The sequence below is a fragment of the Pollicipes pollicipes genome, unplaced genomic scaffold (assembly GCF_011947565.3).
Source record: "Pollicipes pollicipes isolate AB1234 unplaced genomic scaffold, Ppol_2.1 Scaffold_6138;HRSCAF=7277_pilon_pilon_pilon, whole genome shotgun sequence".
NCBI lineage: Eukaryota > Metazoa > Arthropoda > Thecostraca > Pollicipedomorpha > Pollicipedidae > Pollicipes > Pollicipes pollicipes.
This window is the reverse complement of record NW_023596818.1, coordinates 8,071,771-8,098,322: the sequence shown is the minus strand read 5'-3', so window position 1 is coordinate 8,098,322 and position 26,552 is coordinate 8,071,771. Positions and strand designations below refer to the sequence as shown.

The 26,552-nt window shown below is 49.6% G+C and overlaps 2 protein-coding genes and 1 long non-coding RNA gene across 6 annotated transcripts; 2 read left to right on the top strand and 1 right to left on the bottom strand.

Annotated features, from left to right (window-relative positions):
• Positions 1-49: 49 nt before the first annotated feature.
• LOC119106148 (zinc finger protein 511) lies at positions 50-5,221 on the bottom strand. The gene is made up of 5 exons (XM_037229746.1): positions 5,161-5,221; positions 3,469-3,647; positions 2,825-3,029; positions 2,017-2,262; positions 50-130 (listed from the first exon to the last, which is right to left on the bottom strand). Exons 2-5 carry the CDS (start codon positions 3,633-3,635, stop codon positions 50-52), a joined length of 699 nt encoding a protein of 232 aa, XP_037085641.1. The 5' UTR covers positions 3,636-3,647; positions 5,161-5,221.
• A 539-nt stretch (positions 5,222-5,760) lies between these two features.
• Positions 5,761-14,428, top strand: LOC119105709 (palmitoyltransferase ZDHHC3). Of its 4 annotated transcripts, none has more exons than XM_037229186.1 (8): positions 5,761-5,866; positions 6,403-6,541; positions 8,214-8,585; positions 9,022-9,099; positions 9,597-9,740; positions 10,945-11,157; positions 12,049-12,203; positions 12,531-14,428. In XM_037229186.1, exons 3-8 carry the CDS (start codon positions 8,319-8,321, stop codon positions 12,628-12,630), a joined length of 957 nt encoding a protein of 318 aa, XP_037085081.1. In that variant the 5' UTR covers positions 5,761-5,866; positions 6,403-6,541; positions 8,214-8,318; the 3' UTR covers positions 12,631-14,428. The 4 variants fall into 4 exon arrangements, with proteins under 4 accessions (XP_037085081.1, XP_037085080.1, XP_037085084.1 ...); XM_037229185.1 differs by having other exon boundaries at positions 6,375-6,541; XM_037229189.1 differs by having other exon boundaries at positions 6,375-6,541; positions 12,049-12,243; positions 12,531-12,619.
• Positions 14,429-15,004: 576 nt separating this feature from the next.
• On the top strand, positions 15,005-15,925 carry LOC119105711 (uncharacterized). The gene is made up of 2 exons (XR_005095059.1): positions 15,005-15,301; positions 15,557-15,925. It is a non-coding gene; the product is annotated as an uncharacterized LOC119105711 (long non-coding RNA).
• The last annotated feature ends 10,627 nt before the right edge of the window (positions 15,926-26,552 follow it).

The window sequence follows — 26,552 nt, the reverse complement described above, 5'->3', positions numbered from 1 at the left end:
GTAGCAGCGGAAGTGGTGCAGACGCTTTGTCGCTGGCGGTGCGCGCGCCTCAGCGGGCTCGGGCCGCGTCCACACCTGTTCTTGTTGCCATGCGCCGCTGGCCGGCGCCGGAGAGCCGGACGCAGAGGCCCTGGGCCAGTCGGACCCCACGCCGCCAGACTGTGTCGCCCGTTGCGTGGGCTCGAGGCGCGTCGTGCCGTCGCACGTGTTCGGATGCGCCCGGTTCTGTTGTCCTGTTGCGCCACGTGGTGCGTGTATTCGTGCGCCCCCGGCTCGGGGCACGGGAGCTGTTGTGTGGAGCTTTGCCGAGTGTTGATGTTAGTCTGCGGCCCAGTTACTTATATAGATGAGTTGCCGTTGTGTTGAGGCCAAACCACAGAGTAGCTGAAAGTATCCTGATTGGCTTGTATCGTGTGCTCATTAATCAGTGGGATGTTTGTCCCGGTCCCGTCTGTCCGGTCCCGGTTGCGTCTCGGGATCAGGTACGACTCGGGGCGGTTTTGTGATATTTACCCTGTATTCGGTCGCCCCGCTGCAGCGAAGCGCCTATTCAAAGCATTCATGTAATGGGTATGTTATCCAATGAAGCTGAATCGTAATCGGAAACGTTTTCTTTTGGTTGCTGCGAGTGAAGAAACTGAAAAATCAGGCACAAGCGGAGGCACGAACAAGGAACCGAGAGCCGCTTGCAGGCGGTGAAGCTCTCCCTTAAAGGAGATATTCCAGCGGCAGAGCAGCCAGCACACACCGATAAGCAGCCGCAGGTTGGGCTATGGCTTTTCCCAGGGCTTTTTTCAACACCAGCACCAGGACACATCACTACACTCCGTTGGCACCTGAGCCCTGAATGCATTTAGACATGCACCGGTGTCGTCACTCTCACATGGTAGTCATTCCGAAGTTCCCGTAGCCTGCTTGGTACGGCGTCGGACAAGGACCATGTAGGGCAGGCACGTGGAACTGCAGCTCTGACCCGCGCCCACGCGGCGCGCGGCATGGCGCCGCGCGTCGCGCCAAGATGTCCGTACGAATCAGCCGCTGAACCAGAGTTCCCCACTGAAGGGGTGGGGGGGCGGAAACACGGCGCACGTCGCCATTTATGGTTAAAACTGACTTCAAACTCACCTCTTCAAAACTTCGGTCCCCGTTTAAAAAAAACAAAACATGAAATATCCACGGGCACGCGTCGCATACCGTACTGGCAAGCTGTCTTTCGCAAGTGCCAACCAGTGTATGAGTCAAACATTTGTTCTTCAAGGTACTACGGCTCGGCCTGGCAGGAACACGGAAGGAGCTGAATCAGCCCGCTCCTAAAAGAAGTGGACAAAACAGCATTTTACCTTATATTTATCGAAAAACGCGTGACCTTTGAGCGACACGTCGCCTGTCCTTATCACAGAAAATACGGATCGCAGAGGAAACGAAACGTCCCGTCAATCCACCATCATGTTTCGCCTCAGCACCTCCACGTCCCAGTCAAAGTCGTCGTCGGAGCAACACAGCTCCAGAGCCACGTACGATGGTCCGTGTCTTAGCGGCGTAAATGGCCGCCAAGGGCGCCGACAGACCAGAGACCGGGCTGGCCAGCCTCGATTCGCTGCCGCTTGACCGTCAACATGCAGAACCACCACAGATCCCGTCACATGATGGGCTACAACACCCACAATCACGAGCCCCTCGTCTCTGGCGGCTCACTAGCGCTCCTTCCCCCCCCCCCCCCCCCCCCCCATCTCTGGCGGTTCAGAGCTGTCACTGCCTGGTCTCCGTGAGTCTCCGGCGACTCCGAGTTCTCACTGCCTGGTTCAATCACAATAGTCTAGCTGAGTCTACATGACTGGACGGTGCGTACACGGCCGTAAGGTGGGCCAAGGGCGCCGACAGACCAGAGACCGGGCTGGAGCCTCTTTGGTGCCGGGCGGGGTCTACAACGGCTCCATCTCTAGCGCCGCCGCCAGGCTGGCCATGTCGATCTCTCCAGCGCCTCCGTCGTCGTGTTCTCCGCCGGAGCGAAGGCACCGCCCGCTCGCCGAAGCTCACGCCCTCCTCCGGCACGCGGTACGAGAAGCGCAGGCGCGGCCGGCCGGCCGGGGGCGTGGCCCCGCTGATGCCCACGGTCGGGGGCGGCGGCTCGCTGACGTCCGCAGCTGGGGGGCGGGGCGAATAGCAGAAGTCGGCCGGGAAGCAGTGTTCGCTGACGCAGTGCTGCCGCCTGGCGACCGGGTCCGCCGACAGCACACCGCACGATTCGACGAAGCAGGCGTACTGCGGGCGACGCAGCACGCGGGGGTCACGCACATGCCTTGGTAAGAGGGCTAGCCTGCAGTGGATGACAGTCCAGGTGCTTGTGTCACGTCCCGCATGTAAACTTTACTCCAGAAACAAGAAAGTGTGTATATATATATATATATATATATATATATATATATATATATATATATACAAATGTTTAGCAGATGAGCCTGTACTGGTTTCTGAATGGGTGTTAATCAATGTCCTATCGACGAACGCCTTTTTCGAAACGCGGATAATGCAAAGTCGTCGCCAAGTATCATTAGAATTTATATGTATGGCCAGTGTGGCACATACATCCATTACGGCCACAGATAGTCGACAGAATATACCAACAAACCACTTTTCGTATAACTAAAACGGTAGTTTTCGGCGGATCACGCACCTGTAGAAATATACCCCAGGAGGCGCACTCGACGTAGTGCGCCTCCTGCTAAAATCACAAGCTTTGAAACGCGCGTTTTCGGGCAACCCCGACAGAAAGCCAGGGCTAAAACCCCGCTCTTCCCACGTCTCTCCCGGTTGGCAGTCTCACCATTGGCTGACGCTGGGCGCGCAGCTGAAACAGCGAGTCGTGACTCTCCTCCAGGTGCAGCTGCAGCGTGTGGAGCGACGGCAGGCGAGCGCGGCAGATGGCGCAGCTGTGCCGGTGACTGGCGGCGTAGTGCGCCTCCTGCTCGACCACCGAGCCCAGCCGGCGGCCGCAGCCGGCCACCTCGCACCGCAGCGGCGCCCGCTCGCTGTCGGCAGCGGGTCGTTAGCGGGCGCTGTAGCCGGCTGCTGGGCATGGGCCGGGGCCAGCCCTCTAGCGTCGTTATGGTGTGAGATGATAAGCGACGTAGTTGTCAGTCATGTTCAATGAAAACCACATGTACTAAGTAACAAAACTATTTTGTTGATAATCTAAGTTGACATATATGTGCAAAGTGTGTTTTGGGTGAAGAACAACTACTCTTGCTGATATTAACCCCTCTTCCTGCCCCATCAAAGTTTGCTAGGTCAGTGACATAGTCAGATGATGATGTTCCGATGATTGGAGTGCCAATCTACAGTGACATTCAGGAGCCACAGAGCTATGAACAACAGTTCCACAAACCCAAACTAAATAAAACATTGATTGGTTACTCTTGCACCATTCATTACTTTCAATGATGCAATAGAGCTCAACTGAAAACTCACCACTCCAGCTCTTCCTCATCCAAATCGACAGCTACATATTGTAGCTGCATTCCACAGGCAGCATTGCCTTCTGCATAAAGAGGATCTTCAAATGTTCGTTTTTTGTTTGCAACCGTCCTCAGATATGTCCAAACAGTGTCCTTGCCAGTGAATGGAAAAGGATCCATTTATGCAGGCTTCTGAAACTAGATGCACTTTACCAGATTATCAGAAATCAGAGCTCTTTCACAGCATGACAGTCCACTAAGTGACATAAGGGTGTCCCTGGGGGTGGCACACACAAATCTCACTTGAACATTTATTCTCTTCATTGATCATGTGATGGTTGGTGCTAACTTTATGCTACAAACAGGGAGGCCTTGTTCTTGATCCCTACCCCCACCGCATCCCCTAGCATCTGGGTACACTTGGGAACTGAAGCTGCCCAACCTTTTGGGAAAGTTACTTTCCAGTTAACTTTTCAGCTGTCCAGAGAAAGAGACAAACCAAAATGACCCAGTCTGCCCCCTCCCATGTCAATGTTAGGGCCACAAATGTATTTAGAAGACCAGAACTCATGCTAAGCAGACCCTGTTGCATGAGCCATGATCCCCACCATCTGATCCTGATCATGAAATTTGTTGTGACCATTCATCCTTGATCACATCTTTCTCGATGACTCAGTGGGTTAGAATGATCCAACCATCCTTCCAGTCCAACTACCCATGACAGCAAGGGTTTAAGTCACTTCAGGTTTTCACTATTTATCTTTGACTGGGATATCCTGTGGCTGGTAACAGCACCCATGCTGGAGGTCAGATGATACCAGAGGAATGGATGGGCATCCAGGCCATTACAGAACATGAAAATGTCACAACCCAATTCTTCAGCTGACCTAGAAATTCCAGATTGGATCACAGGACACAGGGCTCACACCACAAACACTGCTTGGCATTTGCTTTGATCTCAGAAATCCATCTTGTTTAGTGTCTATACTAAATCTTTCAACAAAATTGGCACCAAATTTGGTGACAAAAGTGTTATAGGTTATCATGCATAACATGGTTTAGCCTGCCCTCTGAGATCATCTGATCTTTAGTTACCATCTGCTTTCACCAACCCAGTCTGAACTGAACCAGATGCCTGCACCACATTGGTCGGCTGAATCCCACAATAGCATGCACCAAACTGGGGCCAGGCTAAATTGTGTCAAGTTTCAAAACAATATGGTTGGGAATTTTTGAAACATTTTTGCCTGAAAGTACCTTTAACACATAATTATCTAAAATATTGGCTCTCTAGGCACTGGACATGGTGACAACTATACACTAAACTCTAAGCATCCAGGTTTCCTGCATAAATCTGATAACAATTTTGCATCAAGGCAATTTATGAGCATCTAAAACATCTTGGATCAGTAACATGAAAGCGTGGATCAAAAGGCAGGCTCTCTAATTAACCATGATGTGAAAGCAGGCTTTGAATTCATGTTACTCATGCAAGCTACAGCATTATTACCATAATTTGATCACTGAAGGTTGAAGTGATACATATAGGAAACAAGGAGCTTTGATGGAAATATTACAAATAATACTACACTTTTGAAAATTATGGAATCTCCCCTAGTTACACACTGGGTACATCATCCATGATTTAGCATGATTTGTAACCAAGCATGGGCATGTCACAGCACGCACTGCCTAAAACCCTCACCCTAGGCCTTTTTAGCTTCAGTTACATGCAATCGAAATTCCCCTCCCGCTACCATGCACAGTAATTCAAAAAAACGCCCACGAAGCCCTAAAACTGTTCAATTATCGCTCACCAGATCAGTACCACAATTCCTACAGTCCCAAGCTGGCTTCGTTACAACAACCTTGGCTGCTACCGCAACTGTGTCCACCTTGGCTACCGGTTATGTCAAGGCTGTATGAGACTTATGTCTCTGTTACGTGTCTTGGTTACGTCTCAATTGGTTGAAGATTGATTAAAGAATATCGAAAGATCGGTTTAAAGATGATCGATCTCGCTCAAATTAACGCAGTAAATGCGTAGCGTGACGCGTTGAAGACGAGTTTGTTGGCTCGTTGCTGTCCATTTTTGTCATACGCTTTATGCCAAACAAGATAAAAAGAAATATTTGTGAAGAACTTTGTTAATTTAAACAAGTTTCATGACCTGATAGCTAAGATGTAACACACTTGTTTCCACCATGAATATGCTTGAAATATTTTCTGCGTTTTAGAAGCAGCATGCGCCTATTTTGCCTTGTTCACTTCAATTGTATTATTTTGGTGTTGGAATGCCGAGTGTGTTAGCCTAACTAGAGTAGATACCTATTAGAATTCGTAATTAAATGGCGATTAGGAGCCTCTGAATCTAAATGGGTGCTGGTCGGATGTAGCTTGGATATTGGAAAGTAAGCGATAATATTTGTTTTTACTTTGAAAGCCTCGGAGCTGTTGGGAGATGGGTTGGGTCGGGATGAAAGTTAAGCAGGATTTTAGCGACTAAGCTGCAGGCTACCTCCAGGGCCACATCCCCTATGCTGTTGGATAGGAGGAACAGCCTTCCTATCCAGCCAGCCTTTGCAACAGCAAAAAATGTATTCCTAGCACATATTTGTGTAAGAGACCTATGTTCTCAACAGTCACTATTGAAGTTGAATGTTGAGCTTTTCAGTGGCCTTAGAATACAAATGGATGTGGCCTTGCAATTGTGTGTATCTTTTCTGTTCATTATGCATCTTGAAACAATATGTATATATGTGCCTTGCATGATAGGACCTTCACATTATGCTTTCCTTACCCATCACTGCGCTCCAGGGACAATGAATGGGAATTTCATCATACATGTGGTAGATGTTGTAATCTCAGCATTATTGTAATGTGGTGTTATTATATCTATTAACAATTATCTCTCCATAGCTTTGGAGTAACAAAGTTTCAATCCTAGATAAAGTAAGAGTTGCAGCTAAGCTCAGGTGGGATGAAAGTCCATCCACATCAAGAGTAATGATCCACATTAGAAGATGTCAAGGCAAGCACCAGATATGATGAAAATGGCTGACTTGATCTGTCTTTGTGCATTTAAGGTAAAAAACTATTTAGACAAAGTCTCACTATTCAGAAATGTTTGTGTGATGTTAGACAGCCTGCCAAACTGACCTGTGAGATTTCCACCTTCACAAGCCATGTAATATTCTGCCCTAGCAGACAGGTGGACTCACTTGCTTGACAAGCTGACTTCCCTTCTTTGCTGCAAATTTGTAAGAGGTGTAGGGTGTCACAGTGGGTGTGGCATTTCTGGAACCCAAGTGTGGTTGTGTGCCCATGTTTTGGTGCTTTCTTGTGATGTTCTTGAATGTTTATTATATAATTTTGTTCACTTGCATTCACATGCTTGATTAAGGCACTTTTTTAAGTTATTCAGTGGCAAGCTTTGTTTCCAAAACAACTAGTATTAATGTCCAACCTCCTGTATTATGTATTGCAAAACATGAGTTGTGTTTGAAACTTAGACTGAATGCACAATGTTGGCTGAAAGCCAGTTGAAGGCTGTTGGTTTCAGGAATGATGCCCACCAAGGTCAGATTGAAATGACTTCATGATTATCTTCTTCTTGGTCTTGAACACCACATGGCCAGTCGGGTGACAGGATATGAACAATGTTTTTGTAACCTTGTGCATGCCTGAATGGCCTTGAAATGGGTTGCTTAAGATAGTCTGCACATCTTTGTGGGCATGTAACTCAGAAACTAGAGCATTCTGGGTTCTAAGAATGGCAGGGTGAGGAATGAAGTGATCTTCAAGGTGGCTATCTAGTTTAAAGTCCTGTACAAATTTGGAGCACTTCCTTTAATATTTTTGGTGACAAGAAAAAGGAAATGAAGCTGGCTGGATGGAGTGGCATGAAATTTTTGGCATATTTTGTGTTTTGTAGCACAGGCTTTCATCTTGTACTATACATGGAAGCATGCAATTTAAAATGTGTGTTTAAGTCCATTGCATTTTAACATGTCACTCATATGGGCTGAAGGGACCCCATGTCATTCATTTTCCCCTCTTTTCAAGCTCACAACATGTACATTTTGGGTTGTGCAGAAGCTTCATATGCCAACTCGGCAGAAACGTCTAGGGACAATTGCAAAACTGGCAAGTATAGCCCGCCCCCCCCCCCCCCTGGTCCATTCTCTGTGATGTGAGGTGCAACTGGCCAAACCTATCCCTGAAGTTGTCAAACTTGATCTTCCCATGACCTAGCCATAGGTCAGCAACCTTACAAGGTACATCTAAATTTTTGATGGCACACAATCTGCTATTCTATTGTCTACAAGTATGCTAAATTTGGCGCGGCTACGCCGCGCCGTTCGGAAACCATTCTGGAAAAACCTTCGGAGGGTCAATTTGACCCCCACCCGAACGCGTGTTAAGATTGCAGCAAGTGCGGTGTGCGATACAGATTGACTGGCTAGTTGCAAGCTGTTTATAATTGCTGCATACTTGAAGTGTTGTTCATGGTATCTCCAGCTTTTTAAGGTTGCATACTAACTGAAATTAATTGCTCACTGCATTCTTACTTGCTTAACCCAGATGTACCTTCTACCTCCAAGGATGTCGATAGTCCGACCATGAATTGATTCTAGAATATGTGTATGGTTTCCTCAAATGAAAGTATTCTCCTTTGAATTGGCCCCATCTGTACCTTCCATAGACCAATGACCCTATGATTTTTCCGTAAAAAGTGACGGTCGTCTGTTGTTCCAGCTTCTTGCCTCCGAACATGCTCCTGTGACCTGAGGCCACCCGGAATTCGACCTAACGTGACCTCGAAGCTGACCTCGGAGCAGCGGCTACATCGAGCGTCTCACCATGAGCGAGCCGCTGCCGCCGTACCTGGACCGCGGCGACGGCCACAACCGCTGCTGTAACCGGCGCCTCTGGTGCATCGGCGATGTTTGCGGCGTGCTCTGCGTGCTCATCACCTGGTTCCTGATCGGCTACGCCGAGTACGTGGTGATGGGCGTCATCCTGCTCTCATGGCCGCAGTCGATGATGCGCGCTTTCCACATGGTGGTCTACAACGCGCTCACGCTGCTGGCCTTCTCCAGTCACGCGCGCACCATGCTCACCGACCCGGTAGGTGGCGCTGCGAGCGAGGACTTGCGAGACGGGCCTCTGCTGGTGGGATGGTGTGCAGGGCGCCACAGCGATATAGCGCGTGGTAGGTTAGGGGAATCAGTCACTGATTTTGATTGCATAAAGGTTAAGCTCATGCATATTCATTTTAACGGCGATAACGGGTTCTTGTATTGTTTGGTGATGGACAAGGTGTGAATTTTGTGTGTTCATGTACTGGCATGTATGGAATACTAATTCAGGGAAAAGTTACGTCATTATACAAATGATATGGAAATCTTAACCTATGATGTGTAACAATGGAGGCTAGCAAGCTAGGCTCAATCAATTATCTCACGATCAAACCATGCCTTATCGCGAGTTTCGTGTAATTCGCACGCGTTGACGATACGTTCGTGTACGTCTCCATGACCGGTAGCGATGGCCTTGTTGCCAGGGCGCCGTGCCTCGGGGTAATGCTACAAAGGAGGCGATGCAGTGGGCCACCAGCCAGGAGGGTGGCGTTGTATACAAGGTAACGGCGACAGACGCTTAGCGGTATAATTAAGCGATAGAAATAAAGTGCCTGTATGTCGAGGGTAAACCGATTTGACTTGCTGTTTGCGATGCGTTTATCGTCATCGAGGAATATGACTTACTTGGAATTGCTGTACCTTTGACGTATGACTACTTGACTTACCTCCAATGATCAGTAATCGTTATTTTTAATTTGTGCGAGCGATATCAACCAGACATGTTTGCTTCAGATGCAGTATTCTTCCATCTAGGTTGTCAAAATCCTCTGTTGTGAAGGTATATGGCACATCTTGTTCATGAATATAGCGTGCCATCTGTTCGAGTCTCGGATGCTTTGGTAGTCTGTTTGTGCGCTGTGCCCGTCACTCCAACCATGCGTTGTCGCGGTGACCAGACCCCGTATCGCCGCACCAGCCGCCCGCTGGCTCAGGGCCGGCTGGTCTGTCCGCGCCGCCGTTGTATGGAGAGGCTGACGTCGCCTGCCCCACCCGCTAGTGTCCCAAGTGCTGGAGCATCAAGCCGGAGCGGGCCCACCACTGCTCCGTCTGCCAGCGCTGCATACGCAAGATGGACCACCACTGCCCGTGGGTCAACAACTGCGTCGGCGAGAACAATCAAAAGTTCTTCGTGCTCTTCACGGTGAGGGAACGGCGGGAGCTTCGGATTCTGGCATTAAGCATCTTGACGGTGAGGGACTGGAGGGAGCTGTGGACTCCGGCGTTAGGCATCTTGACAGTGAGGGACCGGAGGGAGCTGTGGACTCTGGCGTTCTCGTTAGGCATCTTGACGGTGAGGGACCGGAGGGAGCTGGGGACTCCGGCGTTAGGCATCTTGACGATGAGGGACCGGAGGGAGCTGGGGACCCTGGCGTTAGGCATCTTGACGGTGAGGGACTGGAGGGAGCTGTGGACTCCGGCGTTAGGCATCCTGACAGTGAGGGATCGGAGGGAGCTGTGGACTCCGGCGTTCTCGTTAGGCATCTTGACGGTGAGGGACCGGAGGGAGCTGTGGACTCCGGCGTTAGGCATCTTGACGATGAGGGACCGGAGGGAGCTGGGGACCCTGGCGTTAGGCATCTTGACGGTGAGGGACTGGAGGGGGCTGTGGACTCCGGCGTTAGGCATCTTGACGGTGAGGGACCGGAGGGAGCTGGGGACCCTGGCGTTAGGCGGTGTCATCTGGGGTATGTGTTGGCGCATAGACGCATCTCGGGCGTTGCGTGCCATACACGGGGTTGAGAGATGATTGGTGCTGTACAAGTAATGGATAATTTCGCTCAGAAACAATTAAATTGTCGATATGAGACCTCGACCTGTTCTCATTGTACCGAAATTGTACATTCGTTATGCGGATGTTGGGTGGTCTGTCGGTAGTGTGCCGTCAGGATGGGTTGGGACTCAGCGAAATGACTAAAGAATCGGTGAAATGCAGGGGTCTTCCATGGCTGTGCGAGAATGTTAGTTTGATGTTATTGGAGGTAAAACACACTGGTCAAATCCGAGTGGCTGAAAACCTGCTTCGTCTGTTATAATATATTTTTTTGTTAAGTTTGATTTTGTCCTCAGTGTCATTTCGTACTTGCTACACCATGCGCTTGTAGTTGTAAAGCGTTACCCTTGCCTCACATGACTTCTTCCCGCGCCGTTTAATGGAAGCGATGATGTTACCCAGCCATGCCTCGCTAACACTCTCCCCCACCCCTACTCCACTCGTCCGCAGCTGTACATCGCGGCCATCTCTGTACACTCGCTGATCCTGGCGGTGAACCATAATGGAAGCGGTGATGTTACCCAGCCATGCCTCGCTAACATTCTCACCTCGCCCCTACTCCACTCGTCCGCAGCTGTACATCGCGGCCATCTCCGTGCACTCGCTGATCCTGGCGGTGAACCAGTTCGTCTCGTGCTTCCACAACGAGTGGAAGGCGTGCAGCGTCCACACGCCGCCCGCCACCGTCATCATGCTGCTCTTCCTCATCTTCGAGGGCGCCCTCTTCGGCATCTTCACGCTGGTGATGCTGTGCTCGCAGGTGCAGGCCATCTGGACCGACGAGACGGTACGTGGCGAGGTGGTGGGATGCAGCAGTTGGGATTCCAGTGCCTAGGAGTGCCCGCTAGAACGGGAGGGCCGATGTGACGTAAGAGCCCACGAACATTCTTTGTTGGACTTCGCTGGAAATGAATGCCTGTCCCTTAACAGGAGGAACTCCTCCTATGCGGATGCTCCTCAGCGTGAGGTTTCGCTAGAATGGGAGGGGCGGCACGAGGCGGCACCTCAAGAACGCCTTTCAAGAACTTCGCTGGAAATGAATGCCTGTCCCTTAACAGGAGGAACTCCTATGCGGATGCTCCTCAGCGTGAGGTTCCGCTAGAATGGGAGGGGCGGCACGAGGCAGCACTCCAAGTCGCCTTTGCTACCGGACATCCGCTACAAATACACGTCTGCTAGCAGGAGATCACGTTCAGGGCCGTTGCGTACAGCTCGGACTGCAGTCACCATTGTAACCATTGCAAAGATATCGAAATGACATTCGTCGTGTTTGAATCGCCTTAAGTCGGGAACGGACGCGGTCGGGCCGAAGATTCGTGTTCTTCCTTTCAGCAGGCCGTGAGGCCAGTACGGCTCTGGGTCCCTCTCCCGCGCTCTCGTCGCCGTGTCGCTGCGGTAACGACAGCGGCGGCAGCTGACGCCCTCTGGCCCCCTGACGCTCGGGTCCGCCTCTCCCCAGTGCGGCTCTGGGTCCCTCTCCCGCGCTGTCGTCCCCGTGTGGCTGCGGTGACGACGGCGGCAGCTGACGCCCTCTGGCCCCCTGACGCTCGGGTCCGCCTCTCCCCAGTGCGGCTCTGGGTCCCTCTCCCGCGCTGTCGTCGCCGTGTGGCTGCGGTGACGACGACGGCGGTAGCTGCCGCCCTCTGCCTCCCTGACGCTCGGTCCCGCCTCTCCCCAGGGCATCGAGGCGCTGAAGGGCGAGGAGGTGCGCTGGCGGCGCCAGGAGCGCTGGAAGAGCATGCGGGCCGTGTTCGGGCGCACCTGGCACGCCTGGCTGTCGCCGTTCACGCGGCCCGTGCTGTCCGGCAGCGCGCTCCGGCACGTGTACCCGGTGTGAGCATCTCCCCCAGGCGGGCGCGCTGAGCGCCGCAGGGTAGGTCCGGCCGAGCGCTCCCGCCCTGCGATGCGCCCACCCTGTGGTGTCCGCATAGCCGGCGTGGCGAAGTCCCGGTGGGACGGATGGCAGGCCTTCAGACAGAAGCCGTTGTCTGTTTTGGCTGACGGGGTTTCTGGATAAAGCTCGCGTGTTTCGTTGCTGAGCCCACAGCACTTTTGATCGCATATTTCTTTGTTAATTATTCTGTGAAAGGGCCAGTGTCTCGCCCTCGTCTCCTCTTCCCCGCTCCAGCGCGCGGCCTGACGTGTAAACCTGCGTTTCAGCTCTGGCGGGTCGGGCACTGACTCGGACGAGGACCGGCGCTCCACGTGCTCGGAGGAGGCGGAGCGGGCTCCCCTCGCCGCCGGTGACATGTCCGTCTGAGTGTGCTGACCAGGCGGAGGTGACCCCGCGAACTCACGGGTCGCCACGGCCACTAGCGACCGGCCAATCACCGCCTGAGGTGCGCGCACGACAACGGGTGTGCACCAATCACCGCCGAAGGTCCTGGCACGACGGCGGGTGCCGAGCAATCACCGCCAGAGGCCCTGGCACGACGGCGGGCGCCGACCAATCAACGCGTGGTGCGAGTGCAGCCCGGCAAAAGACGTGAACCATTCACTATTGAGTGTCCGTGCGCCGCAGCAGCTGGTGTGAGCCAATGGCTTTTAGACGTGTGCGTCATGTCTGACATGATTGTTCGACTTCGGCTCAAAGCAGCAGTTAGACCTGGCGACGAATTATCTCAGGATATGTTACGCTGTCAACGTGAGGGGTAGAAGGGGCATAGCACCGCCGTTGCGAACGCTGGCTAGCTATCGACCCGTAGTAGCTGTCCTCAGCCACATGACCGGGCATCTGTACCGGACGTCGTCGGCTTTGGCCCCGCTCCAGTTGACAATCGGGAGCTGCGTGCGATGAAGCAAGGCACAAGGCCGCCGAGAGGGCTGGAACGCTTCCGTCACAACCCCTGGCGTCCTGGTGCGAGCTGGAGGCTGTTGTCATGCGTCGGGTGGCTGCGTCGCACCAAGTCCAGGAATAGACGGGAGCGCCCCTCTGATGCAGGGAGGGAGTGCTCTCACTGGACCAGACCAGCCGTGCTGGTGGCCTGCGGGCGGGCGCCAGCGTCCGGTCACCATCCCAACCCCGCCACATGTAGCTCATTGAACGGGTGGGTGGACACCAACCTACACTGCTGAATGGCTCTGGCACAGACTGCCACGGGCCAGATGCGTGTCAAGAGATTACCAGCATGGTCATAATCTGCTACGTGTCCTACGTGTTTCACCGGCTGCCAAGTGCGATGCTACTGTATTGGCCGCTACAGCTTTCAGGCCTGGCTCGCAGTATTCGTCATCACGCTGTATATTGTATGCATGCCTGCGTGCTGGGTGTTGATGCACGTCAGAGAAGTGTAACACGGACTCGTGGTTGCATGCCTCAAAGCGCCTGGGGCCACCTCATTTTGAGTGAGCGTAGTTAGTCCGCTCTTTTCGTAGTGTGCAATGAATGTGATTTTTGCTCTTCGATTCATTTGTTGGATTTGCGTTGCGCATCGACCGCAAATGGTTATGCAGCTCGATTTATTTGTCAATGGAATTGTTGGCATGAATCCGCAGCAGCGTAAATTCAGCTGAATCACGTGGTGTCACGGCGTCCTAGGCATTATGACTGATGCTTTAAATTTCGACGCTCGCTCGCGCTGCAAGTTCTACCACGCTGGAGAGGGAGTGGGCATTCGTTATGCGGTCGTGCAACGGTTAATGCCGCGCTTGATCAGATTCTAGGCGTGCCGACTCGATCATCTGATCACATGAGCTGCAAACGCTCATGTCTTTCACGGCCGCCGTATTTGATACTCCTGGGATGCGGCATTGGCGAGGTCATGCCAGTATTCGTTGCGGCGCGCGCTGGCACGTTACGCTTAAGCTCTTCGTGTACACCGGGGCCGAGTGAGCATTTATGCTCACGCCGGTCGCGATCGTGCGTGTATCCTGATCGAGCACCACAGTCTTGCGTTGTTTCTGCCTTCCTGATCTCGAATGGCAGGTGTCCGTTTCGGTTGGTTTGTCGGCCACAGTCGCAGGTGTGGGTGGCGGCTGGCTGTCCGTCGTCTGCTTCGTACCTCTACCCTGCCGTGTTCCCGCACCTGCTCGCAATATATGTGATATACAGCTGCAAAGATCGTTGCTCAATGTGCTTCGGGTGTCTTATTGGCGTGGTTCGTGTGTGATAGTCCGATGACGTTAATTTGTCACCACAGAATTGAATTGCAGAAATCGAAGAGAATATGCAAATGACCGTGGAAGCCATTAGATATGCATTCCGGTCAAACTTTTGGCTCGGAATATGTTGGGCGTGGGTAATATGGGCCGTGCTTTTCTTTTGTGAGAAGAGAAGACAGTAAAATCGCATTTAGCATTTGGTTCGGTTGTCAGCGCCATGTCAAAGGCTGTTAAGTAGGCGCGTGCAATCGCGCAGTTTGCTACCGGCCTTTGCATTTGCAAACGATCCACATATTCGCAGTCTCGCAAACTAGCTGGCGATGGTGGCTGGCGTACTTCACGTTTTTGTCTACAAAATGGGAATATAGGCGATTATTTTCATCAGGAACCATATATTTGAGGTTATCAGTTCTGTTTCGGGACGCAGTGGCTCCCAAGCGAAAGGTCTCATTTCGACATCTAACCGAAAGTGCCAAAAGATAGTGTGGCACAAGGACTTCGCACGTAATTTTATAAAAGCGCAGTGCACATTTTCGGCCGCTCTGTTTTAAAACGAAAAGGCAAAAAATCGCAGTTATATTTGTGTTAATCTAATCTCTTGCGGTGCTGTTTTACGAATCACCGCATTTGGTGTTTGACGGCTTTCGGCAGTTTTTGTGAACTTTATTAAAATGCCACCCCGCAAGCGCAATAAAACGCCGAAGGGCACCCGTCTCGACAGATCCGGAGACGTTGGAACCAATGAATCAAACTCACCTGGCGGCACGACGTATGAAAACAGCATGTCCGGATTGGGGTCTGCACCCACTAAGACGAATAAACTAAGCTGGGTAAGCATGATGCCATGTCACATGGAGTTAAAGTGAAGGGGCTGCGAACGAAAAATGTTATTTGATACTTAACGATCTATATTCGTATGCAGTGCACTCGATCGTTACTAGGCGTGCATGCAAAGATGGGTTACAAGGGTAGGTTTGATATTCGGTCCTGAATGCTGTCGTATATATACGTCGCAATTAATAAACTTGCCAAGCGTTTTTGTTTCGTCATTCTCGCCAAACGTTTTGCTGTCCTGTTTGTTTTAGCTGTCCTGGGGACGCCAGCAGCCAGCCGGGGCCGCGGAGGGACAGGACGGCTACCTGAGTGAGCAGACGGGGCGAATCAGCCCTCTTGTCCAATGGCTGGCCCTGGCCCAAGTCATCGCGCGCAGGCATCCGATCATCACGTCGATAGTCGGCATTATGTCCCTCAAAACGGCTTTGCACATGGCCGGCCTCGACTTCTGCCTATTAACCATCCCGTAGTTTTCGGTTTGGTGCGCTAGAAATTGTCATGTCCTTTGATGAGATTGTTGAAATTTATGTCACAACCATTGCGTGCTTCCGCAAGTGCTTACGGGGACAAAGTTTACTATCGCTATTGTATTTCTGAAATAAACGCGAATTTCTACGAGACTGAAATATACGGACTTGAAAATCTGATAGCGGCGGAATGCACAACACACCTTATTCGCCAAAGTCGGCAGTTGATTTACAAACAGCCCGCAGCTGTTTATACCATACAGTAATAGAGCATCCAAAGCCCATGCAGTGTTGTATGGACATAAGCAAGCGATACGAGACACACCTTAATTTTGCTGATCGTTATAACGATGCAAATTTTGATTGCCGCGCAGCAGAAATACGGGCATGCTTCCAACCGGTTATGAGAGCACCGCATTATAAAAGAATCGCGTAGTAGAAGTTTCAGTCCCAGCCTCCGTACTCGACACTTTCGAACTAAACCTAATCCCTGTGACCTCGTCTGGACCCACCACCGGCCTTCTGCGTGAGGCGTTGTGTGTCCACGTGTCGCATTGTAAGCGGCATGTCTGCGGTAGCGTGTTATCACTATGTTCCTCACACGAGACGCCACGGTGATGGGTTCTCGTTTCAATCGGCCTTATTATGGCAGCAAGCTGTGGACCACTCAAAAGCCACACACGGCAAGCGTCTAAAAAACGCCAAGGAACAGGCAAGGGCACTCGTTTGAGTGCGCCCAACAGCTCATGGTCGAACGTACAGAAAGAAGGTAAGGAGAGCCAGTCTGCTCTTTGCACCAGGACCCCAAACGACCCGGTGCTCTTTGCTGCGCGTACACATTTTGACACGTGCACGTGATTTGGAACAGGTGCTACAAGAATAAACGCAACTGAGGCGTCGATGATCAGCCAACAAAATCGTTGATTTGCGCACACTCCGTCCTATCAAAAGGTTTAATGAAATATCTCGAATTGCATCACCCGACCAGCAACCTCGTTTGGGCAGGAAGATGTTCGTTAGTGTGTCGGCACGAACCGATGCACCGCTAAATGATATCACTATAAGCGGCAGGGGCGTGTAAACAATTGCAAGGTGGTGAAGGGATTTTGCCAACAAAGAACGACTTGACAACCTCCATCACCCATTATTTTCCCATCACGTTCTGCCCATCTTATTTTCAAATAAGGTAAAAAGGATCGTCTGTTTTATCAGAAAACTTGGCATCAACGCTGACAGGTACCTTGAAGCGGGATTCCAATATGGGCCATTATACTGGATCTTTTTACATGTCTTCTTTTCTCCTTCCCTCCCAAATTTATTGTATATGCAACATTTTGTATCCTTAATATGGCATTGTTGTTCATATGCATCTCGCGCCCACAGTTAGCTGTTTTATGACGATGGAGGAAAGCGCACATTACCAGCATAAGGCAACATCCATAATCTTAGACCCATGTCGGTTGGTTCTAGGGTCGCGAGACCTAACAAATCAAATCAGTATCCTGGAAAGACGGAAGTCTCTTGGTGCCTACATGTATTTCATATCAAAGTCGATAATGAGCGAATGATCATAAAACGCTTGGTCCATCATTTATCTCACCCCAGGGTAACTCCTGCATTTATTCCGCGTTAGTAAAGCAGTGACCGTGCATTATTCCCGCCTCTGACACTCGGGTTCAGGAGTGTAAATTTGTGCACTTTTGGGGATACCTTTGCTCCTCCTCCCCCTGACTTGAGCCCTTCAATGCGCCTCTGAGCTCTCTGAATGCATATGAGCAGAAGGGGAATTCTGGGTCAATAAAATACAGCAAGTGTCTGAATTGCCGGTATACTAGAATGTGTCGCTTAACTCTGGAAGTACCTGCGTTATCTATTCATTAAAATTTGTCAGATTTTCGCACACTCTGACAATGCTCTACGTGCTTGGTCCAAGTTTCATAGCGCTGGGATGCCTCGTGTTGAATCAGGGCTCCTACGACATGTTCAAGATGTTTGCTCGACGGATCGAACGCACTTCGATGCACTCTACCGAACTGTTCACAACGTTTACGCACTGAGCGATGGGGATCACTCGAATCTTGTCCTCTATTGCTGCTTGACCTGAGCGATGGCTTGTGGCAATCTTCACAGTCATGATCTTATAAGTATTACCACAGAAAAAAGTCAAGGGGTATCAGGTCGGGGATGAGGTACTGTTCCACGTCGAGTTCGCACCTGGTCACTTCATCACCGGATTGATCCTACAACCACTCTCATGATTCGTGGGAACAGCAATGTGTGGTTCCGACCTATGAAAACTGTCGAATGGCACATGTGTACGCGAGTGCTCTTCTTATATGATCACAGAACTTTCTAAGACTTTGAGGAACCGCTGCATTTCCAATGCAGCCTCGCGGCCGTCCACTTCCTCGAACCAAGATGGTCCCACAAAACCATGCATGAACATCGTCACCAATCTCGTACACTTTGCTGAGTACAGGGATACAGTTGACGTGCGTCCCTCGTTTTCCATATTTTGGGGCTTGAGTTAGGAAACACACCTGCATGGTCGAGGTGCAGTATGGAAACGCTAGATCAGAATGCCGGGCGATAGATTCTTGGCAGCGACGACGGGGGATCTTGACCACTCCCGTGTGACCGATGTCTTGACGGCGGCGATTTTGGCTGAATTCCTCTAAAATGTTCGTCTGCCCGAATTAGCAGCCTTGCCCGGGGCTAAAGTGCTCAGATCGTGTATCGTTTCATGCACACTGAATTCGTGCATCCAACGAAAATTAGTGATTCAATCACTTTTTCAACAATCAATCGTTGTGCATCCAATGATTGATTGTTGAAAAATTGATTGATGAACGGGTTATTTTCCCTCATTGCTGAAGGCTGAAGTGGTGTGCAAACTCCAAGCAGACGTGTTGAAAAGATTCGGTTGTCGCACATCCAATAACGCATCTTGTTTTTAACTCGATTGTTAAAACCCCACCTATATCATACTTTAACTCCCACGCCAGCCAATGATTCGGAAGAGGTTATACTGTAACGCGTGCAGTGCATGCCAGTTATGATGTACATAAAAGCCCGCTTATCTTTAAATTACACTCCTTATTAACAAGCGCCCGGGTGGCCGGCTGAATACCCTTTGCTCGGATGAGGGGCAATTTGTGCCCTCTCCGACGTCTCGAGAACTAGAAAAGCTAGAGATACCAAATTCAAAAGGCGAATTTACGTGGCGAATTTGCCTGTACGTGGACTCACTTTTGTCAAAACTTAAAGTTCATTGGTCATGCCTTCAGGTGAAATAGGGTGAGGTAAGGTCAAGCCCTAGATGGATGTCCAAAGTGCCCCAAACTTTTTCATGCAACCGTCTGAACGCAGATAAATGTTCTAAACAAAAGGTTACCGGTTCTTACTGCAGGTCAGTGGCTGTTTGATATTTAGAAAGTCATGGTGACCACATTCCTACGAGATTGTTTTTATTGTAATTTAGATGCATGTTCAGGATTATGCTGGGCGGTATGCTCCTAAAAAAGTTAACATGGGCCATTTTAGATTAGTTACCTACTCTAACCGTTAAGAAGACCATGGTAGATATCTGCTGCGGTCTCTGTTATTAAGAAATTCTAAATGAGCACTAGAACACTCATAAGAAACTACCCGGTAAAGCAAGCCCTCCAGAAAAAAACAGGTTGGTTTGAACTCGGTCTGACCTTTGTACCAGGTCCAAAATCAATGGAATTTGTTTAAATCGTAGATGAAATTGCGTTATTGCCCAAGAAACCATCTCAGATGTGTATGGCTTCCTCTAGGACGCCCTGGCTGCATCATGTTGAACGATTCCCTACAAACTGCCTTCGCTGACAGCCACGGTCTGACTTTGACCCGCTATATGTCAGTGACCATGCAGGGCTCATCTAATATATATATATATATATATATATATATATATATATATATATACCAAAAGATCCACTACGCCATTGCTTACACCTGTGCTAAGTTCGGCGCGGCTACAACGCGCCGTTTTAAAATTGATCAGTGAAAAGTTTTGGGAGCCAAATTTCCCCCCCCCCCCCTGAACACCTTTTAAGAACATTTTGGCATCCCGGGTGCGTGTGGGCAATTAGACCCTTTCAGGACAGCAACAATAAAAACGTCTGGTTTCTACCACTGCGTATGCCACCTGATGTTGTTTGGTCCGGTACAAGCGTGAGTAAATAAATGCAGTTGTAAAAATTCGGGAATTTTCCCAAAGGATGGGTTTCTTGGCAACTTTGACGCAAAAAGCAGCCACATATTCACATGAAGCCTTACATCCAAATGTCTCCGATAACTTAACAACAGCGATAACTTTACTTAGCAATTAAAATTAGTACGGTTAACGTAATAATGCTAACTACACTGGTATCCCTACATTCAACCGTTTTGAACCAGATCTAATGTCTAAACCAACAAGATGTTATATACACACACACACACACACACACACACACACACACACACACACACACACACACACATATATATATATATATATATATATATATATATATATATATATATCTATATATATATATATATATATATATGTGTGTGTGTGTGTGTGTGTGTGTGTGTGTGGTGTGTGTGTGTGTGTGTGTGTGTGTGTGTGTGTGTGTGTGTGTGTGTGTGTGTGTGTGTGTGTGTGTGTGTGTGTGTGTGTGTGTGTGTGTGTGTGTGTGTGTGTGTGTGTGTGTGTGTGTGTGTGTGTGTGTGTGTGTGTGTGTGTGTGTGTGTGTGTGTGTGTGTGTGTGTGTGTGTGTGTGTGTGTGTGTGTGTGTGTGTGTGTGTGTGTGTGTGTGTGTGTGTGTGTGTGTGTGTGTGTGTGGTGTGTGTGTGTGTGTGTGTGTGTGTGTGTGTGTGTGTGTGTGTGTGTGTGTGTGTGTGTGTGTGTGTGTGTGTGTGTGTGTGTGTGTGTGTGTGTGTGTGTGTGTGTGTGTGTGTGTGTGTGTGTGTGTGTGTGTGTGTGTGTGTGTGTGTGTGTGTTGTGTGTGTGTGTGTGTGTGTGTGTGTGTGTGTGTGTGTGTGTGTGTGTGTATCCTTCAATCTTCCTTTTCCTAAGCCTACTCTCTGTTTAGGTTCTGAGTAATCATGTGTTTCCACAAATTGTGTGTTACTTTTAACGGATGGTACTAAAACACACAAACCTCGTGTCATGCAACAATGTTGGAAAATAAACTGGCAGCCAACTACCACGACCCTCAGAGTTTTGAAAAATTACAAGTGGAAACTTTCGAAGACTGTTATATTTTTAGGGCGCTAAATTGCAGGTGTTGCTCAGTCGTGCACATTTTCAGGGTCTATTGTTGCCGAAATGCATGTAGTGAAATCGGTCTAGCATTAACTGCAGCGCCAAATTTTTGCAACATACATACTTCACCGGTACTACCGGTATACACTTTTCACCCCCAATCGAATGCCAGATTTTCTAAGAAGTCAAAATGTCCTGTAATCAAGGCTGCCCGAGGAAACGGCCTAGCAATAGTTGTCAGCCGCAGTGTCCATGCAAGGTATATCGATGTGATTCGCCATCTTATTTGAGTATGGTGGCCGACGCAGCAACATCGACGCTCCAAGGCATTGGTTACGTGGTGAGCACTAAACATTGCATTTTTAACAGGTATTCTGCGGTATTAAGCTTTAAACAGCATCCCTGGTTAAACTTGCCATGTTACTTATGCCCACGGTTGAGCTAAATGACATTAATTACAACATGATTGCATGATCCAGCGAACGCACTTAAGCTGATCGTTCGTTCCGTTCGATCGCTGACGTTCATCATCCCAACACGATTTTGATTCCATCTATCTTTGAACAATGCGTAAAATAGACGACTCGGATACCCGCTCCAATAGCAACAAAACACTTTCCTTAGATTTTAACCTTTTCTGGAATCAGATATGTCCGGTCATTGCACATGGTGACCCTGGTTGCACTGTGCTTTCAGATGGATCGCCTTACTTCATGGTCACCACCTTGCCCTCCCACTTGCCCTCCTCCCTGCCCTCCTCCTTGTCCACCGCCATGTCCACCACCCTGTCCACCTCCTTGTTGTCCTCCACCTCCCCCTCCTCCGTGCCCTCCCCCGTGCCCTCCTCCTTGTCCGCCGCCATGTCCACCGCCCTGTCCCCCTCCCTGCTGTCCTCCACCTTGCCCTCCTCCCAAACCCCTGCCATGCATTGTAACTGAGCCTGACGAGCCCTGCCCGCCACCATGTCCACCACCCTGCCCCAAGCCTCCTAAGCCATGCTGCCCGCCCCCCTGTCCCAAGCCTCCTAAGCCATGCTGCCCACCCCCCTGTCCCAAGCCTCCTAAGCCATGCTGCCCACCCCCCTGTCCCAAGCCTCCTAAGCCATGCTGCCCGCCTCCATGCCCACCACCATGTCCCCCTCCATGTCCACCTCCGTGTCCACCTCCGTGTCCAAAGCCAAAGCCGTGTTGCCCTCCACCTCCACCCAAGCCAGAGCCATGCTGTCCTCCCCCTTGCCCTCCGCCGTGTCCAAAACCATGTCCAGCTCCCAAAAAACCTGCTTGCAAGCCGCGCTGCCCAAAGCCTCGCCCCCCTCCCAAGCCACTTCCATGCATCGTAACCGAGCCTGATGAGCCCTGTCCCATGTTCTGCCCGAAACCATGCCCGAAGCCCCGCCCAAAGCCATCCTGTCCTAAGCCAAAGCCATCTCGTCGCAAACTGCCCGGTATCGTGACCGAGCCGGACGAAGGCTGCAGCTGTCCTGGATCTGGAGACTAGTAGAAGACGATCTGGAGTTCTCACGCCGAAGTCGATGGGTTCTGTAGCTGCCTGAGTCTGGACGCAAGCCTTTGTCTGTCTGATGGGCCGGACGAGCTGCCCCTCTGCCTCTGCTCGGCAGAGGCTGATCTTCGCTGACAGAAACCCGTGAAGTGCCTGACTAGCTCGATAAGGACAGGCGACCGAAGAGGCGATGAGAACAAGTCTACAGCATGAGGGTGACAGGTGGCGAGCTTGTTTCTACTACCCTTCATGAATATACCGAAGAAAACGACGTTGTTGCGCACTAAAACACTAAACGGTTCTTGGCGTTCGGATAGTGCCCAGTTCAGCACAAGTTTTCGTTCTCCAGTGTGATCAAATCCTGATCACAATCGAAAAAAAATCATCGAAAATTGAAAATCAACTGTGCGAAGCAGGCGTTCGTGACAAAATACATACTGCGCATCTTACTGTTTTTTGTTGTATCGTTTACCTGCCCGCCACCGAAATGAAACACCCGTCACACCTTACTAAGGAAAATCGAGCTCCAAATGTGCTCTATATACTCCACATGACCACACTTGCGAGACTCCAGATGACGCCAGAATCAACTCTGAAACCAATCACATTTTTACTTTCTAAAACGTCTGTGTTCCAGTTGAGTGCAAAACCAGCGACCAATCAACTAATCTACCCTAACATAAATGCGAGAAGCAGATCGTATTGATATTTTGACACCTAACATCGGGACACTCAATTGTCAACAGTCAGATATGGCTGTATTGCTATCAAAACGCATGTTCCATGTCGGCTTTTGTGAGTCTAATAAGGAGGGATATCTGTCGCACTTTCCACCGGACTCGATTCCAGAACATGACTTATCTCGTTGATCCAGGAGACTTCTGTTCCGAACTTGTAGAAACCCTGCAGAAGCGACGGCGGGTGAATTATTCTCTGCTAACGACCGCCGGCGCTTGTTCTGCCGAGTCTACCTATGGTATGCGAGCCTTGCGCGCGACCTGCTAACTTTTGTGCTGTCATGAACATCAGCTCTTATCGTATGGCAAGTGTGGATGACCACGCTTATGCTACCAGTCATGCTCCTCTTCTATTCAGGGGAACTGCATTCTCGCTAGCTTTGCAGCTTCTCGTAGCATTTAGAACAGGTCAGCAGCTGCGTTTGCTTCGATCAAGCGCTGGATGCCTCCATGCGGATACGTGTATGGCTTTCGGTGATATCGTCAAGACATCAGGGCTCAACTTTGCAACCTGCGCACAGGAGATTCACTCCATTTCATTAGATTGTTTGCGCTAAGTAAGCTGGCGTTATATGCAACTAGTTCGGTGTCTTATGTTTGCTGAGTGCAGTGCACTACTTTGGGTCGAACGTCCGGTAAAACGTGGAGTTTCTATGCGTGACTCGTATGTCGGCTAAAAGAGATCAGTATAAAATCTGCATAATATTACGCTATGTAATATACAATGCAGTTATATCTCATCTTGTGGTAAATGTTCTGCCTCCAGCCCTTTAACGTTAAATAATTTTCCCCAACATATACATTTAACAGTATTGTATATTACCAAGGGCCAGTTCGGTACTCTCGTTCGAGAAAGGCCCACGCACGTTGCCACATTGTCGAAAATCGTTGTCTTGTGTCGAATTGTCTGAACTGAACCCGCAGACACCCATAATCTGGTCACGCCGCGTCAAAAGCTTGCCTCAAATGTTAGATAAATCGGAATCTGCCAGTCAGAATCGTTATGACACCGTGGAACACATAGCTCAGTTAGAGGCTGCATATATAGAACTGCAGGCAACATAAAAATATAAATTGAGAACGTGCAAGACATGATTTTGATACATACCATACCATACATACATATGCATTCGATACTTCCTGCACAAACCTGGGCCCGCTACTTTTTGAAACGTTTCCACGTCAGTGAGGTCTTGTTGAAAACAGATGGGTTTGACAAAGTCCACCAAGATTGCGTAATTTTAGGGGACGTTTCCGACCCGTATGTGTCGAGAGAGAGACGCTTGCCTCTGTCGGCATGCGAGTTATCTTTTGAGCGTGTTTTGAAACAATAGGAGCACAGGCACATTTGTTTTTCAGAGTCTTCAGTGTGGGTTAAACGTTATCAAAAGTTTCCAATTCTAAGGGGCAGTATATCCACCGATAGAGATTTCCAAGTTCATGGTTTCTAGAGAGAAAACGAACAACTGTGGCCTACTCAGAACTGCACATCTTTTTAGCAGCCCTACGCTATCTGAGTACATTCTCTTTGGTTCGCAGTGATAGGCTGTTGCATTAAGTTTTAAAACTTCTAAAACGTGCAAGTTATGCAAGTTACGTTATTATTAGTTCATAAATATAAGCTAGTTATTAGAGCATAAATAAACGAACATGAATTGGTATATATAGTTACGGGCTTCCCCAAGGCTTATCTCAACGTCAGTTGGAGTGGGACGGCTTAGGATTAAATGGATCGGAAGGCGTTGCGTGAACGCACGTAATGTGTCACGAATCACCAGGACAGACAGCCTACTCTTTCTTAAAATATTTGAGAGAGATGTTTCACATTTGACGATTCTGAAGCAGGCATCAGATATGATAAATAGGGTCACTTTTAACTTTGGTACGCCTTTAAGTCCAAAAGACTATTCTAGATAGCTAAATTTTCCTATGTAGTTAATATGCTCTTCAATACGTCATCGTTTGATCGCTTCACGATTTGCTTCGTTTGATTGTTGGATTGTTTCATGGAACGTTTGTATGACGTCAGAGTGGCTGCCAACCTGGCCGTGCGACATTCCAGCCGAAGCGGACGGGCTGGCTCACCTGAAGCTTGAATTAATCGATGCGTTCGTTTCAGAATCCGGATATAGTTGTGCGTGCGTGTTTTGGCCTTTTTCGTGATGCTCTTGCACAATCGACCATTATCTTATGTTGTTTACTTGCGTGCACATGCTCGTTTATGGTGCGTTTCTTAAGTGTGCGTATTATTAGCATATTAGTGTGGTAGTGTATTATGTAGCCCAAAACGCGATTCGCGTTCGAAGCTTGCATTTAAACGCATTACATTGGCTGAGAGCCAGTAAAAATCAGTTCGAGTCGGATATCGTGCTGACGTACGCCGGACACGGACAACTTGATGATCATACTTTTTTCTAGCCTGAGGACCATGTAGTCAGTGAAGGCGGCAGTATTCGTGTAACGTTTCTACGGCGTCATGCATGCTTGGGTGACCTTGAAACAGTGCACTAAATGATCTGTACAATTTCGGGGGCATAGAACTCAGAAACCTCAGAAAAGCTCAGAGGGCATTTAGTCTTAAAAAGGGCATGGCTGTGCACAGCACCGAATGATCTCAAAATGGCTAGCTCAATTTGAAATCCCGTACAGATGTGGAGCACTCCCTTTAACAAAAAAAAAAATTGGATGAATTTCTGGGATCCGAGCTCACGCTAAGGAGCTTTTGTCATGTGAGCCCTGACCTTTACCATCTGCTCGCACAATTTCAGATCAAAGGCAGATTTGAATGGAAAAGCCTTAACATGCTGCACTGCCCGGTGCAGCCCGTTCCGCCCTCCAACGTTACCTAACCTTTATCCCGGCCGCTGCCGCCGGCCTTAGGCAACGAACCCACTCCGCCACGGGTGGGTGGATCGGAAGGCATGCGCTCTAACCAATTAAATAACAAATATCGGGACGGACCATGTCAAGGCTGAAAGTTCAAAGGTTAAGCCTAAATGGGTTTAGGCGATGTCTTAGATCGCTAAAATATTTTTTCGCACCCAGTGTAAGCTGAATTTGTGCTATTGTCCGGTGTGAGTGGGACAATGGCTAACGCAAAACAATTGAACTATTACCGTTGCCGCATAGCAACATCAGCTGCTGCTTCAACTGTCATGTATGTATTCCAAAATAAAAAGTGTTTTTTTTCGCTAAGCCATTAGTGGCGTCAGATATAAAGCTCGTGCACTGGACAACAAAACATTATGAAGCCAACTTAAAT